Genomic DNA, 17,375 nt, shown 5'->3' with positions numbered 1-17,375 from the left:
CTGTACCCACTCCCAAAGCTTCTGATCCAGTCCTTCTGGAAATGGGCTGAGAATTTACATTTCTAACAAGTTCTCAGATGCTGTTCCTCTGGGAAGCCCACTCAAAGAACCACTGCTCCAGGACACCAGCTTCTAGCAGATGTAAGCCACATAGGCCGTGTAAATTTTCCTAGTAGTCACAGTAAAAAAAGTGAAAAGAAATGGGTGAAGTTAAATTTTAATAATGTTTTATTTAACTCAACACATCCAATATTATCATTTCAACACACGATTGACATAAATTAGTATTGAGACAGCTTACATTCCTTTTCTTTAGCATGCCTTTGAAATCCAGGAAGTATTTTACAGGACATTCCAGTTCAGACCAGCCCGCATTCAAATCTGGCTTTGCAAGTAAATGACATGAGTAAGTTTCTTTTTTCTGACCTCCACCCTCCCATACCAACTGACATTCTCTATTAGGTTTTTATAAATCATGGGAGGACTTTGCATAAATGACCTTGAAAAAATTGTTAAAATGATTATTTAAGTTTTTTTTTTCTTATGTATTTCCTCTGCCTCTAAATTCCATTCCAGAAAAGTAATAGGATACCTGAGAACAGGAAAGTCAGTCTAAGAGTAGTAATAGGTTTCAGAGAAACAAAAGTGAAACTTTTATTACTGCCTACGCAGTGAAACAAGCGAAAACAGAGATTGGGCTTCCCTGGTGGCTCAGATGGTAAAGAATCCACCTACAAGGCAGAAGACCCTGGTTTGATCAGAGTCAGGAGATACCCTGGAAAGGAGAATTGGCTACTCACTCCAGTATTCTTGTCTGGAGAATTCCATGGACAGAAGAGCCTGGTGGGCTATGGTCCATGCAGTCACAAAGAGTAAGACATGCCTGAGCAACTAACACCTTCTTTTACACTCTTAACTTTTTATAATTTATATGATTGCATGAGATATATTAATATATATGTAATATCTTTTTCAATTGTTCAGGTTGTTGTATGTATTAACCTTCTCTGAATTATATTAATTAGAAATGATGAAACAAACATATGTTCCAGAATTTATACTCTTCAGGTTTATTTTTCATAAAGAATATTTCTCTTTTTTACAAACTAGTAGATTTTCTGACTAGCATTAATGCATATTAAGTAAGATTTTCGCATAAGTAAGTTCAGTTTGATATAACTTTGTACATGAAGTGATTGGTGGTAACTGTAGTTGTGCATTATTAATTTTACACTGGAGAAGTATACAGATGATATATTGGTGATAAACAGTGAAATTCTTTCCTTTGGGACTGATATCTCTCCTAATAAGTTTTTGACTATGGAACATGCATCTAGACTGAGGTAAGAGATTAATCTGAGGTTTCATAAATAAAATTTCAACAGTTTCCTTGATCTCTATTTTTCTCTGGGCTATATGTAAAATTGAAAGCCAAAGTATAAAATTACAGGAAAAAAAATTTCAAACATTCCTAAGCTGTTGAAATGTTGTTCCAGGATCAGGACTTGTGTTTCTGTGTTTGTGGATTTGAATAGTTAGGCCTCAGTCATTGCTGTGTTCTAAGAGCAATTTTAAGTGATAACTGGATTAGAAACCAGGTTCTTTCCCAAGAAGTCAGAGTGTGGGATCACGGTACCTTTCTTTTGGATTTAAAACTCTGAGATCAAGCTATGTTACTGATAGACCATCAAGGGTGGTGACCAAGTGTGGCGAGAGGGGAGGAAATAGGAGATCTGTTGGCCCCAGACTTCTGTCTCTCACTCACAGCATCCATGGCTTCTCAGGTTAACCCAAAGGATCTGCAGCTTTGAGGGATGGAGTTTCAAGTTGCTGAACTCTGGACCTGTCATTTAGGAGGAGGTGCCAAGATATGGTTTCTTAGAGGAAAAGTTCCTTAACTATTCAAATTAAACAAGTCATATTCAGGGGATCTGACTGTCCAGATACAGTTCATAACAGAGAACAGAATCCCAGAAAACAGGGGCATAGCACAATTTCATTTTCAGAGGAGCGAGGGGGTCAGAGGAAAGGCAGTGAACACATGATGCTGTGCCAGGGCGAGGCGTGCTTCAGAGTATTCTGGGCAGGCTATTGCCAAGCCCAGGTGTGGACACTCAGCAAGGACCTTTGACAATGAAGATCAGCCTTGTCCTCGTTGTCATCTTTATTAATGAAACCCAATTTAACTATCTAAACTCTTAATTCTAACCACTTAAACTCTTAATTCTTTAAGGCAAACCAGATTTACTTTCTATTTATATTGAAATCTTTCCTCTAGTTTCCATAAGTGGAGCTGTAGCTGATTTTTCAGTCTCTCTGTTACACACCAACCAGTGGAGAGCCTTGGCATGCAGAGGCCATTAGAGTCCAGCTGGAAGGGATTGCCTGTAGAGGCAGCCCTTCATGCAGGGGGAAAAAGAAAAAAAGAGCGTAAAATAGACAAAGAACAGCTCCCTAGAAATTATTTTTATCTTATTTTCCCATCTGAGGAACCTGTAATAGCCCGATTCTACCCTCACAGCCAGCATTTTCCTCCCCACCGCAAAATAATATTGTAATTAATCTTACTGGCATCACAACCAAAGAAGAGTCTTCCTTGACTTAGACGCTGAGGTCAATGAGAAAGGGAATTGCCAAGGAAATTGTGTATTTCTGTGAATCTAGCTCACCATTCCATACTGCCAGTTACTCAGATCTCAGAAATTTTCTGTGCTCCATGGAATTCCTCCCTGATTCTTCTGTAGATTACAACACTCCGGCTTTAGAAAATGCTGCACACTCAAATCTTAGACATCAAAGCAAAACAAAAACAAAAACCTTTTCTATCAGATTTCACACCTCTTTAATGGCAGGAGTAGAAGTGTCTGGAAGACTTAGCTAATCTAGTCTAATGAGAGGAATTGTGCCTCAGATCCATCCTGACAAACAGCCCCAAGTCCTCCTGTATCCTTTGAGCCTTCCTTACTGCATTGTTGCAGCCTGGGTCTCTTTCACTACCTCCCCCATCCTCGTTCTCTCTCACACATACATATACTATCACATGCAGAAAAATCCATGTGTAAGCCGTGTATGTTTGCATAATGCCAGAACCTCCATTTGAATAAGAAAATCAACCATTCATATGTCTTCAGATATCATGCTTATTGACCATCTTGCAGGCACTGTGGTAACTCATCAAAGGTTTCACATCTATGGCTTGTTAAAAAAAAAAAAAAACGCCTGATATTTGTCCTTATACTTCACATACCATCTCTATTCACTGTTATGGATAATCAGAAAATAATCCTATTGTCTTTTACTAGTAACTCTCAGGGGCAAAAGTACATGAGAATGAAATTCAGACATTATTTGCCAGCTAGCATTATTTACTTTCTCCCTTATGCCAAGGCAGAGGATACAGGATTTACCATTTGGAAGAGTTAGTGAAATGGGAGGTGTATCCAGTGGGATGGGCACTCTTTGCAGAGTATATGGAAAGGAGCTGTCTCTCTGGTGATTGAGTGTGCAGGGTCTCCCCCACCACAGTGCCCAAATTCATGTGTTAGTGGCAGTATCATTTGGAAGCTTGTAAAAATAAAATTTTACTGTTTCTAACATTAATATTTAATAATAGATAGTAGTATATGGATTCTTATTTGAATGGTGATAAGGTTACATATTGCCAAGCTCAATAGAAGGTAATGGATCTGAATTTATGCTTTATTTAAGACCTAAGCTTAAAAGAAAATGCTGGGGAGAAATCAGAATTTTTGCAAGTTAAACCTTGAAATGTATCAAATCTAGATACACTCTTGGTTTTTCTAGCTTGGAGGTAAGCTATTTTGTTTCACTTACTTATTTGTCTTGGTGTGATCTTAGTTCCCCAATCAAGGATTGAACCTGTGGCCACATTGGAAGCATGGAGTCTTAACCACTGGATCATTAGGGAAGTCTCCTAGATATACTCTTTGTAGCAAAAGTCAAAGAATATAAGAAAGAGCTTCAGTGGTTCTTGATTGACAAAAAGCAAATAGAAAGTAAATCTGGGTTGACAAAACATGCAAATGGATAGTATATTGATATCTTGGCCTATCTAGCTGCTAATTTCTGCACCAATCTGTTTGTCCATTGTAAGTCATTTGTGCTCAATTTCAGAAAGAGATTGAAACTATAGAAGACTTACAGTCTATCTACTTTAATAATAGCAAAAGATTTAGACCAGATGAGAAGGTAATGCCACAGCTAGATATTAAGAATAAAGATCTTCTCATAGTGGGCCACTTCTCAAAGAAGATTGGATACCAAAGGCTTAAAACCTAAAGAACTTTAGGAAACAATGATTATGGGCAGTTTTAAGAGTGCCTCTGAGACTAGAGATCATGAATTTATAGTCATTAAAATATGATAAAGGTATATATGTATAGATTGAGAGGGATATTTCTATACTGATAAGTGAAAATGCAAGTTTTAAAACTGCTATGTGTTTTTTACGTTTTAACCTGAAACCATTTCTCCTGTTTCTTCCTGGAGCGTTTTGGTATAGTTACATACATGCAGGAAAGACTCAGTCAGTGTTTGCTATGTTGAGATTGAGAAACACCGAAGCAGTAGAGATTATGACGACAGTGCTTAGTTAAAATAGGTACACTTTTCCTCCTCTCACAGTTTTTTGACCACCATTCTTTTACATAATAAGGAACACAGATTAGGTGCATACCCATCTGATTTTGTCATTCTCTGTGTCAGTACAGTATGAATAAAAGATTTCAGGTTGTCATCTGGAATTATTGTAACATGCTTTTAGACCATATCTAAGACAAGTGCTTAGCTTGAAAGATTTTTTATATTCTAAATTGGTATTTATGATTATGGCGAAATGAAATTGTTTACTATATTGGAAGAGAGCGTAAAAATAACACATTGAGAAATCAATTTTAAAAGTTAATCTTTTTTTTTTCCTTCTTGGTAGGGCTTATTCCACTAGAAGCAAGATGGCCGAACTCAATACTCATGTGAATGTCAAGGAAAAGGTAGGATATAATTATATATTGGTTTGCAGAAACTCCAAACTGGATAATGTAGTCTCTAGCTAGTAAAAACTCAATTATAATGGAACAAGAGGAAAATGGTTTTGGGGGAGGGGGTGGCGGGTGGTGAGGGATACATAATAAGTTTGACACCGGAGAAAACCATTCCACACAATCATAAGTAGCATGTACGCCTATTACATTCATTTCCTCATTTAGTCTTGACTATAACCGCATGTAGTTATTTTCATTTTACAGAGGAGGGAATTGAGACGCAGAGAAGGTAAGTGCTTTGCCTAAGTTCACATAGCTACAGTGCCATTCTACAGTTGATACTCTTACCCACCACGCTGGGTTCCATCTAAACGCAAGGGTATTATGTTACATCTCCAAAAACAGCCTCATAGGTTTATCCAAAGTCTTACCTCATGGTCATGCTGGGTGGCCTTTACAGTTTCTTTCAACACAGAGTTCAAGAGTCTGAAAATCCCCCCTCCTCTATTTGATGGAGGCTGATGATATCAGAGTCCTTCCAAATCTTGTCCTCCTCTGTGACTTTCCTCCACTTCGGGTCACAACCCCTCACCTGCCGAATCTGCTCCTTGCACTGTTAGCTCTTTAACGATCATAAACTGTAGATCACAGGAAATTATGGAGATCAGTTTGTCCAAACCACTCATCTGCCCTAGGGGAAATGAGGCCCTTCCAGAGGTTTGTCCATGGTTGCACAGCAGAGTGGAGGAGCCTCCTCTGGAACTCCCTCCAGCTTTCTACATGGCTGGCTGCCTCCCACCTCCACTAGGCTGTGAACTGCTTGAAGGCAGGAGTTTGTCTTTCATCTCTTTGTATCCTTCTAGTACCTCAAATACTGAATGAACAATGAGAGAAGTAACACCGCTGGAATCCTTAGTAATTTTGCCTCCATTTAGCTGAGAAGTATCAGATGCCTACTTCGACCTCCACACTGTTCTAGATGCCCGCAATGTGGCACTGAATGTGTAGATGAGGTTCCTCCTCCCATGGAGCTTGCTTTTTAGGGCAGGGAAACAGAGAGTAAACACAAGAACAAGTAAATGAATGCGATCGTTTCAGATAATGATGTTACGATGAGAAAAATACAGCAGGGTGGCACAGGTAGGTGGCTACTTAGGTGGGCTTGGTCAGGGCAGCTCTCTCAGAAGAGGTGATGCAGGCTGAGATAAAGAAAACAGGAAAGGAACATGGTGCAATGATCCAAGGGCAGAGTGTTCCAGGTAGAAAAGCAAAAGCAGATGCCTGAGGAGGACTAAAGTTCCTAGTGTTTGAAGAGCAAGTGGGCAAGTGGCTGGTTGACCACAGTGCGGTAGGCAGAGGAATGGTGATGGGAGATGAGATCAGAGAGCAGGGCATGAACCAGTATTGGTAGAATTCTGGCTTCTCACCTGTGTGTTCCTCAATCTCCACAGCATCCATGAGTGGAAGCCAGGGGTCCACAAAGCTGGATGAGAAAAGATGAATTTTCATCTTTATTCATATCTGAATGAAATTTAAAATTTCCTTCAATCATGAATATAGGCAAGGGAGAAAAACAACCCACAGGAGTAGCTGGAGTACCTCTGACTTTCACAACTAGAAATCACAAATATCTTCATATCAGATTACATTTGTTACAGATATCTTAAAATGCTATTTGTTCATCTCTATTGCAAAATTGGAGCTTCCCCAGTGGCTCAGCAGTAAAGAACCTGCCTGCAGTGCAGGAGCCACAGGAGACAAGGGTTCCATCCTTGGGTCAGGAAGATCCTCTGGAGAAGGGCATGGCAACCCACTCCAGGAATACCTGCCTGGAGAATCCCATGGACAGAGGAGCCTTGTGGGCTATAGTCTGTAGGGTTGCAAAGAGTCAGCCACAACTGAAGCGACTTAGCACACACTGTAGAATTACTGTAGTTACAGAACTTGCCACCCTATTGTGTTATTTGATGTTGACAGAGAAGCACATATATATTACTGTAGCATGAACTTTTTATTAATGTCAACGTTATTTCAATATGAGTGATTTACTCTGTAATCCTATGTACTTTAGTTAAATATTATTCTGAGAAGGACCCCCAAGGCTTTACCAGACTGTCATAGGGGTTCTGTGCCCCCCAAAATTTAGAACTTGACATAGAAACATGTAGGGTTTTATTCAAAGGGCAAAAGTAGCCACTGAAAGGAATTAAGCAGGAACATGACCTGATATGGTATATTTTTCAAAGCTCCCCCAGCTTTGCCAGCTGTGGTTTGTTGTTGTTCAGTCGCTCAGTCGTGTCTGACTTTTTGTGACTCCATGGATAGCAGCACACCAGGCTTCCCTGTCCTTCACCATCCCCCAGAGCTTGCTCAAACTCATATCCATTGAGTCGGTGATGCCATCCAATCATCTCATCCTCTGTCGTCCCCTTCTCCTCCTACCTTCAATCTTTCCCAGCACCAGGAAAAGTTATTTAATATGAAGATCTATAAACAAGTACTACTTGTTTGATGAAGATACAAAGGCTTGAGATAAAGTGATTTGGTCAAAGTCAGACTTTCAAGGAATGTGAAAGAGCAAGGATTTAAACTCAGCTCTGTCTGGTTCTGGTTCTTCCTCGTGCTCTTTCCTTTACACTGGTTCTGGTTCTTCCTCGTGCTCTTTCCTCTACACTGGTTCTGGTTCTTTCTCTTGCTCTTTCCTCTACATTACCGCTCCCCAGAGTTTTCTACCAGAATAACCCGAGAGCACAGAAGAACAAACCTCCTACTTGGGGACATGGTCAACACCAACTTCCACATAGAATTTCTTTGGGATCTTCTGTGTTATCTTAAAAATGGGTGCAAATTTTTTATCTATTGTATTCCATAATATATTCCCTATATTATATTAATACAGAACTGTGTTCACTTATTGACCGCTGAGTGAACAGTGGCAGAAGTCTGTGCCCTTTTATATTGTGGCTTCATATTCTCCGTGACTCACAGTCATACCCTCAGGCAAGAATGTGTTCCCAGTTGGAGAAGCTGAGTTTGCCACCACAGTGCTGACCAGATATTGGCCCCTTTCAAATGTCTGTTGATGGATGGGCTGAACAGCTCTTAAAGTTGGATTATGAGAAGGAAAAGCACTTTAAAGAATCAGTCATAATAATTGATTCCCTACAAAACATGGCCAGTGGACAGACCAATATGGTAGGCTCAGCAGATAGAGTGTCTTATTCAAAATAGAGGTAGTGTCGAGCCAAAATGTGGAAGGAGGCTGATCCATCATCTCACAGACCATAGAGGTTCAGTGCGAATGCTCCATGCATTGGCTTAACCGCCACATTCATCTGCTTGTCCTGACCAATGTCACATGTATGTATGAAGATTAGCAGTAGATGGTGTTTTTGCTGTTGCATTTCAGTAACTTATCAAAGTGTTGGCATTATTTTGAAAGAGGGTGATGTTTAAGTTGTAAATATTATTCATCTGCATGACAATGAAAGTAGAGCTCTTCTAACTCAGTTAGTAAATTCCATCTTCCCATATCAAAAGGTTAATAGATTTCTTAGCTCAATAAAATAAATCATAATAAACAACTGAAAATTCTGATCATTTGTAATTTCACATTGATTTATTTTTGCACTTTTATTTCCTTTAGTTATTAGCTTTTATGGCCTTTTTATGATTAGTTTGTTTCCCAATCTGTCACACAGCAGTGACATTTCAGTTCTGAAGATTAAGAATAATAACAACTGTTATGTCTTACATTATAAATTATAAGCTCTTAGGAGATGTGAGAACAAATCTGTGTGGTGTGTTTATACACTATCTAGTCAAGCACTGTGGGAAGTTAAATACTTAGTTAAAGTCTTGCAGTGAGATAATTTCCTCAGTTATTTCTGGTGCATTCACTCTTGGATGAATTGGAAAGGAAGAGGCGAGAGCATCATTTCTGTCCTCATGCAGCTTTTAATCCAAAGACATAACTTCAGGTCTCATATCCAAAACAATTGGCATTTGCAATTGACACTCTTTGTGATTGGGTTATGACTGAAAGGATTTAAATTGGAAATATTCTTTTTAAAAACTATTTATTTATTTATTCATTTTATTCTGGGATGTGTTGGGTCTTAGGTGTGCCCACGGTCTCTGTAGTTGTGGAGCTTAACCCCTTGGCATGTGGGATCTTAGTTCCCTGACCAGGGATTGAACCCATGTCCTCTGCAATGGAAGGTGGATTCTTAACCGCTGGACCACCAGGAAAGTTCTGGAAGTAGTCTTGAAGTCAGAGTTTAATGTCCTTAGTGTGACATCCACTGTCTGTGTGAGCTGACCCTGTCTGTTTTTCCACCTTTATCTGTAGCCATTTCTCCACTCCCACTTCAGTGCAGCTATCCTGACCATGAGTGTTTCTGCCTCCAGGCCTTTGCAAAGATAGTTTCCTCTCTCTGGGATGTCCTCCCCAGGGACCCTCACTCACTACCCTTTAGGAATCCTTTCAGGTACCTCCTTTCTCTGCCCGCCGGCCCTTCTACTGTTCTCCTTTGTGCTTCAGTGGGGTTCTCTGCCTTCTGCCCCTGTATTGTGATGCTTAGTGGTCTGTCTTCCCAAGTGAGATTGTGTGCTGCTTGGGGGCAGGCACGGGGCCCTTCTTGTCTTCATATTCTTAGTGTTGACACATAGCTGACCCCAATGTGAGTTAAATAAATGAATGGATGACAAATGAATGAACCTGCCTGCTTGAATTGTTAACGTTCTTTATAGACAAATTTCCCATTCACAATATTTTGCAAAACCTCAAGCGTTCTTGAAAATTGAAATGTAGGTTAATGGAAATGTCATCTCATTTTAGTACTTACTTTTCTATTAAATAAAGCAAGTTTTAAATCGCTTCTAAAAACAAGCTTAGGTTACTTAGGTTGATTCCCTGTGGTTCTGTAGAAAAGCAGCATCTTTATGAGACAGTTATCAAATACAGGTGGTCTCAGGTAGGTTTCAGTGATAACAAATGAGGTCCTTTGGTGAGTAACCAGTCTTATCTCACTGTACTGTTTCCAAAAAATAGGAAGAATATTTCACTTTGTTAAAGAAAGATACCAGAACAAAATCTTCAGGCTAATCAGGTATCTCATGTGCATGCTCAGTTGCATCCAAATCATTGTAACCCCATGGACTGTAGCCTACCAGGCTCCTCTGTCCATGGAATTGTCCAGGCAAGAATACTGGAGTGGGTTGCCATTTCCTACTCCAGGGGATCTTCCTAACCCAGGGATCAAACCTGTGTTGCCTGGATTCTTTACCACTGTGCCACCTGGGGAACCCAATCAGGGATCTTATATTTAGGGCCAATTCACTTTTTACAGCTCTTTACTAACTAATGCCTTTAAAAAATAAAAAAAGAAGAAGAAGAAAAAGAAATTTAACACTAGAAACTCATAGATGAGTTAAAGATAGGGCTCAGTGGTGACTATTACATTATTTCTCACGTGAAGCACTAGGGTACCAAACTAAATTGATTTATAAAGTTTTAGATGTAATTCTCATCTGACTAAGGAAAGATTATTGCAACTGGCATCCACAAAATAACATTTTTAGTTAGATATTTTCATGCATTACTATAAATCAGTTTAAATAGATTACAATTCAGCAGTACAATTTGGTGATGGAAAGCCAAGAAGATCCTTGTTTGTAAAATAGGATTACAGATGGAGTTACAAAATAATATTTGCTGAATGTACAGTTTTGATCTGATAAAAAATCCCAACCAAAAGTGATCCTTAAGCCACAGAGAAAGCAAGTATGCTCAGGAAGTAATCTCCAGCCAGGTAAAGTCATGGAAGGAGAGTGGAGATTGGAAGCAGAAGCAGAGATTATTACCTCTCCCCAGTTACTAGTTGAGTGGTCTGGAGCAAGTCACTTGACTTTTCTGGGCCTCAGTTTCCTGATCTGTAGGTTAGACATGAAAATAAAACCTACCTGACAAAGTCATCAAATCCGATAATAAATGTACGGCAGCTTTATAAGCTCTTAATCCTATGAACTATAGAGCATCCGGGGGAGCTCATCAGTGTATTTTATTATTTTAAAAAAAGGAAAAAGAGCTTATTAAAAAGGAGTTCATGTTTTTGTTTGGAACTCAAAGTATAATTCACACAGAAATGAGATCAGAAAGAAAACATAATAAAAATCCCAAATGAGAAAAAGAACATAAAACTGGACTTGACTTTTTCAAACTTTTATAGCTATTGCTGAGCCTCACAAAAAATAAGTGAGACTAGAAAATATGATGATATGGAAATGGGGAATTGCTTGGTCTACAATATCCTTGCTGCAATGTGTCACTTATTGTGAACAGCTTTTTGAGCTGTTAAAGTTATAGAGGTAAATTGGGTTGTAAACAATAATCATACAGACTCATTAAAATGGAGGAGGAGGACTAGATAAGAGGAGAGGAGCCTTTGGTCCACAGTGGGCACAGGGAGGGGTCGTCTCCACCATCGTGCTGGTGCCTCACGTAGACTCTGTGTCCTGGAGTCTGTCCTCAATAGGAGGGCAGATGTTCCATTTCATTTTATTTTTTCCTAAAACTGTCTTGATCTGTGTTTTACAAAGTACTGAAATATTGTTCAAGTCTTTACATGGAGGAGTGAAAGTGTGAAAGTGTTAGTCACTCAGTCGTGTCCAAATCTTTGTGACCCCATGGACTGTACCCCACCAGGCTCCTCTGTCCATGGGATTCTCTAGGCAAGAATACTGGAGTAGGTTGCCATTCCCTTCTCCAGAGGATCTTCCCTACCCAGGGATCGAAGCCTGGTCTCCTGCATTACAGGCAGATTCTTTACTGTGGAGGAGTATTGTCAGAAAAACCCAAGAGTTTGATTAAAGAGATTTTAGCAGGATCAGAGAAAGTACAGAAGAGACCCATCATCATGCATCTTTAAAATATTAACTCCATTTAATAGGGAATTCATTTCATGGGATGTGGACAAGTTTTAATGATATGCAGTTGTTTTTAAAGATCAAACAATGCAAGCATTGGAGCAAATTTTTATTTCAACCTTTTGTAATAGTGTTTAGGTCAGTTTAGCCCAGTCCTTGGATTCAGGCAGCAACAACACAAGCCACACACACAGCTTTTAGGTTTCACCACGAATAGGTTCTTGTCATCATTTTCTCATAGGAAAGGGTCATTAAATTTCCCTTTCAAAGAAAGGAGAAACATTGACAGTAGTTATTGCCTAATGCTTATGTACAGAACTGCTGTTATTGTTGCTTGGCAACTAGAAGAGATTTGACAAGGAGTCTAAAGGAACTGAATGAATAAATGGAAATGTCAGCATCGGTTTCTGGGGATAAGAAGAAATTTACTATTGTAGGATTAGCATCACATTGCTTTTTTCCAAGCTACACAATCGGAATTCAGTGTTTCTGTTCTGTTTCTCCTGCCCCTCACCTCCTTCCAGCCTTTCATCATAGCCCCTTTTGCACCATGGCTGAGAGGTAGATACAAGATAGATGGTTAATGCTAAACGATACAAGAGCATGTAAAAATTAAAACCTCTGGTGACAGGAATAAAAGTTACCTCTATTGGCAATCCCTTGGAATTTACGGGGACTTTACCAATATTCTAGTTATTTTTCACACACACACAAAATGATAAAGTTGTGATGGTTTCTTCTCTTCTGACCTTGAGCATTAAAAATCTGTCCAGATAGATTAAATAGGTAGGTAGGTAGATTGATTGAGTCAGCGTTTAACAGCATACTGCTTGTATTATTGTTAAAACCACTTTTTCTCTGAGATTTATCCCCAACTTGATTACAAGCCTCTTATAAGCACAAATGGACTTTTAATTTATTTGTGTACTCAGTAGCTTCTATAGTAGTAATATCATAGAATTTATGCCCCCCAAATATTTGTTAATCACTATTGAGCTAAATAACTGAACCAAGATTCTGTAACGGTGATTCTCAGGCAGCAGGAAGAAAGGAAAAGCAAGTGGAGCGTGCCTCCCTGTTGTTGGGGCAAGCCTTAGAATGTCAGTAAGAAAAAGATGGGAAAAGGCATATTAGAAAAGGCATATTTGTGTTCGTTTGAGTCCTCCAAAAGCAGAAGCCGAGGTGGGATTACGTGAGTAAGAGATTTCTTGGGGTGGGAAGCAGGTTAGGCAGGTGCTTGTAAAAGAGCAGTAGGGGCAGGCAGGGAGAATTTATAGACTGCCACGCATGCCGGTCCACTATTGTTGAAAGAAGAAGGAGAAGACAAGAAAACAGGGTAGGAAGAGTCTCCCTGGGCAGTGAGTGCAGTTCTGAGGAAGTTTGTGCAGGTGGATGAGGCGTCCTCAGACCCCAGCTAGAGGACTCCCGAAACCCTCATCCTGTAATGAACTTCCGCGAGTACCCTGCCACCTACCTGAGGCATCGTATGGTGCATCCAGGTGGAGTGTGACTTGCGTGCTTGGGTGGGGAGAGCATAGCTTGGGTGGACCCAGAGGGATGGTAGCTGGGCCGTCGGTCACCTCTGTTTCCCGCAAAGGGCTATTTTTGAGAGGATAACACAATTTTAGATTTACAAAGGAAACTGAAATAACTACTTTGGAATTGAATCATGTAAGAGAAAAGCATGAGATTTATATGCTTATTGAAAAGAATCCATAAAACATTTGAGAGCCTCTGTTAATTAGTAAGTTAAAATACAGTTACTAGAATTTCCTTTCCTTTAGCAGATGAGCCATACTGCCACTAGCATAGGGAGTCTTCGTGACTTCTAGGGAAGGGATGATTTAGGAGTCTCATTTTCTATTCAAGTATACTCTAACCACATTTAAGGAAACAAAGGAACACATTAATTTTACTGAAAAATTGTGTGTCCTTTGGTACATTGGGCTTTAGTATCCTTATCTGCCAAATGAGGACTCTCCTTCATGTGGAGGAGCTCCAAAATCCTTTCCAGCTCTAATAATGGATGAATCCATGGACTTTCTCACCTCATAAGCACCATAAAAGACAGAAAAGGGGATTGTACCATGGGTCAAAGAACCTGTTTGCAGCCTTGGTCCTGATATAAATCAGTGGCCTCCACTGGAGCACACTACACAACCTCTCTGGGTTTCCTGGGTAGCTCAGCTGATAAAGAATCTGCCTGCAATGCAGGAGATCCCAGTTCGATTCTTGGGTCGGGAAGTTCCCCTGGAGAAGGGATAGGCTATCCACTCCAGTATTCTTGGGCTTCCCTGGTGGCTCAGAGGTTAAAGCGTCTGCCTGCATTATGGGAGACCTGGGTTCGATCCCTGGGTCAGGAAGATTCCACTGGAGAAGGAAATGGCAACCCACTCCAGTATTCTTGCCTGGAGAATCCCGTGGATGGAGGAGCCTGGTGGGCTACAGTCCATGGGGTCACAAAGAGTTGGACACAACTGAGTGACTTAACTCTCTTTCAAGCTACATGTATGGTTCACTTGTGTGGCATGTCTGATAACTGTCTACAGATCCTTCAAAACTCTGCTGCTCATTTTTTTTTTTCCTAATTGGAGTATCATTGCTTCATAGTGTTGTATTAGTTTCTACTGTACAGCAAAATGAATCAGCTTCATGTATACATACATTGCCTCTTTCTGGGATTTCCTTCACATTTAGATCATCACAGAGCTTTGAGTAGAGCTCCCTGTAATATGCAGTTGACTCTCATTAATTATCTATTTTATACGTAGTAGTGAATATGTCTGTTGCTCAGTTCCTGAAGATAATTATCCATAAAAATGTACTGAAATGATGATTGAAGAGCCATGATACACTTTAAAGTTAACGTTTTTCTTTCTTTCATTGTAGTGAGAGCATTTAACAGGAGATCGCTCTTTGAGCGTTCACTACAATGTTGTTAATCTAGCAGTGTTACCCAGCAGATCTCTAGAACTTAATCAGCTCGCGTAACTGGTATTTTCTACCCACTGAACAGCAGCTCCCCATTTTCTTTCCCCCATTCCCTAGCAACCACTGTTCTTCCTCTCTGCTTCTATGAGTTTGACTGTGTTAACACAATACCTCATGTAAGTGGAATCATGCAGTATTTGTCCTGTTTCCGACTTATTTCATTGAACATAATGTCCTCATGGTTTATCCACACTGTTGCATATAACAGGATTTCCTTCTTTTTAAAGGCTGAATAGTATTCCTCTGTATGTATATATCATATTTTCTTTACCTACTCATCCATCAGTGGATGTTTGTTTGTTGTTTTTTTTCCCAGTTTTTCCAATCTATTTTTAAATTTAATTTTACATTGGAATATAGTCACTTTAAAATGTTGTGTTAGTTTCATAAGTAAAGTGATTCAGTTATACATATACATATAACCATTTTTTTCCAGATTCTTTTTCGATGTAAGTTTTTATTGACTCAGACTGAAATTGTAGCTATTTGACTAAGGCTGAATCCACAAATTAGTTTTAACTCTTTTTATCACTTTTAGAGAAAAAGCAAACAAAATCATTGGGAAAACAACATCTGGCCAGACAGATTATCATTTTTACTGATGTTTAAATCAGCATACCTTCTTAAAATTGGTCAAATCTGTTAAAGTCTAAAAAAAAAAAAAGTATGTGGGTGAACAAATACACTTCCCCTAAAGAAAGGGCATGTTCCTGGTTTCCATGGTGGTGAGATGGTGTCCATCCTTCATGCCACAGTGAAGAAATAGCCAATAATTTATTTTTGGGGGCTCCAAAATCACTGCAGATGGTGACTGCAGCCATGAAATTAAAAGACACTTACTCCTTGGAAGGAAAGTTATGACCAACCTAGATAGCATATTCAAAAGCAGAGACATTACTTTGCCAACAAAGGTCCGTCTAGTCAAGGCTATGGTTTTTCCTGTGGTCATGTATGGATGTGAGAGTTGGACTGTGAAGAAGGCTGAGTGCTGAAGAATTGATGCTTTTGAACTGTGGTGTCAGAGAAGACTCTTGAGAGTCCCTTGGACTGCAAGGAGATCCAACCAGTCCATCCTAAAGGAGATCAGCCCTGGGATTTCTTTGGAAGGAATGATGCTAAAGCTGAAACTCCAGTACTTTGGCTACCTCGTGCGAAGAACTGACTCATTGGAAAAGACTCTGATGCTGGGAGGGATTGGGGGCAGGAGGAGAAGGGGACAACAGAGGATGAGATGGTTGGATGGCATCACTGACTTGATGCACGTGAGTCTGAGTGAACTCTGGGAGTTGATGGACAGGGAGGCCTGGCGTGCTGCGATTCATGGGATTGCAAAGAGTAGGACATGACTGAGCGACTGAACTGAACTGAACTGAATATAATTTAGAGATTAACTTAACTCCTTTGTTCTGGTATTGACTAAGGGGGTGACTAGGGCTTCCCAGGTCGTGCTAGTGGTAAAGAATATGCCTGCAGTGCAGGAGATGTGGTTTTGATCCCTGGATCAGGATGATCCCCTGGAGGAGGAAATGGCAACGCACTTCAGTATTCTTGCCTGAAAAATCCGTGGACAGAGGAGACTAGCAGGCTACAGTTCATGGGGTTGCCAAGAACTGAACACAACTGATTGACTGAGCATGCATGCACAAGGGATAACTAACTTCTTTATTTGGTATTGATTAAAGTATCATAAAGGAGAAGGCAATGGCACCCCACTCCAGTACTCTTGCCTGGAAAATCCCATGGACAGAGGAGCCTGGTAGGCTGCAGTCCATCGGGTCGCTAGGAGTCGGACACGACTGAGCGACTTCACTTTCACTTTTCACTTTCATGCATTGGAGAAGGAAATGGCAACCCACTCCAGTGTTCTTGCCTGGAGAATCCCAGGGACGGGGGAGCCTGGTGGGCTGCCGTCTATGGGGTCGCACAGAGTCGGACAGGACTGAAGTGACTTAGCAACAGCAGCAGCAGCAAAGTATAATAGCGACTAGTACCTGAATGAGCAGGGGGAAATACCCACAGGGAGAGTAGATTTGAGTAATTAACTTCCTCCCTCAAGTTCCAAAGAAGTGAGGAAAGATTTTTTATTGACTATTCTAAGTGAAGTGAAGTGAAGTCACTCAGTTGTGTCTGACTCTTTGCGACCCCTGTGGACTGTAGCCTACCAGGCTCCTCTGTCCATGGGATTCTCCAGGCAAGGATACTGGAGTGGGTTGCCATTTCCTTCTCCAGAGATCTTCCCGACCCAGGGATCGAACCCGGGTCTCCCGCATTGCAGGCAGATGCTTTACCGTCTGAGCCACCAGGGAAGTTATTATTATGCTTGTAACTGACTATTCTAAGTTACAAGCAAAAGATAAGTTTAAAATATCTCACTTTTCTATTTTGATTAAAATACCAAAATCAGACTTCCCTGGTGGTCCAGTGGTTAAAACTCTGCACTTTCAATGCACAGGGAAC

At 40.2% G+C, this 17,375-nt stretch overlaps 1 protein-coding gene across 6 annotated transcripts in view; it reads left to right on the top strand.

Moving 5' to 3' along the window:
• SPATS2L (spermatogenesis associated serine rich 2 like) overlaps positions 1-17,375 on the top strand; it is a 191,534-nt gene that overhangs the window by 83,744 nt on the left and 90,415 nt on the right. For 5 of the 6 annotated variants that reach the window (XM_070388528.1, XM_070388523.1, XM_070388536.1 and 2 more), the window contains one exon: positions 4,949-5,009. In XM_070388528.1, the coding sequence (XP_070244629.1) occupies positions 4,971-5,009 (39 nt within the window). In that variant the 5' untranslated portion in view covers positions 4,949-4,970. Of the gene's footprint in view, positions 1-851; positions 873-4,948; positions 5,010-17,375 lie in introns of those variants that run through there. The other variant, XM_070388546.1, reaches the window with a different exon arrangement.

Source organism: Bos mutus, chromosome 2, assembly GCF_027580195.1.
Source record: "Bos mutus isolate GX-2022 chromosome 2, NWIPB_WYAK_1.1, whole genome shotgun sequence".
Classification (NCBI taxonomy): Eukaryota; Metazoa; Chordata; class Mammalia; order Artiodactyla; family Bovidae; genus Bos; species Bos mutus.
The sequence above is the reverse complement of the archived record's forward strand: the minus strand, read 5'-3'. Positions and strand labels throughout refer to the sequence as shown.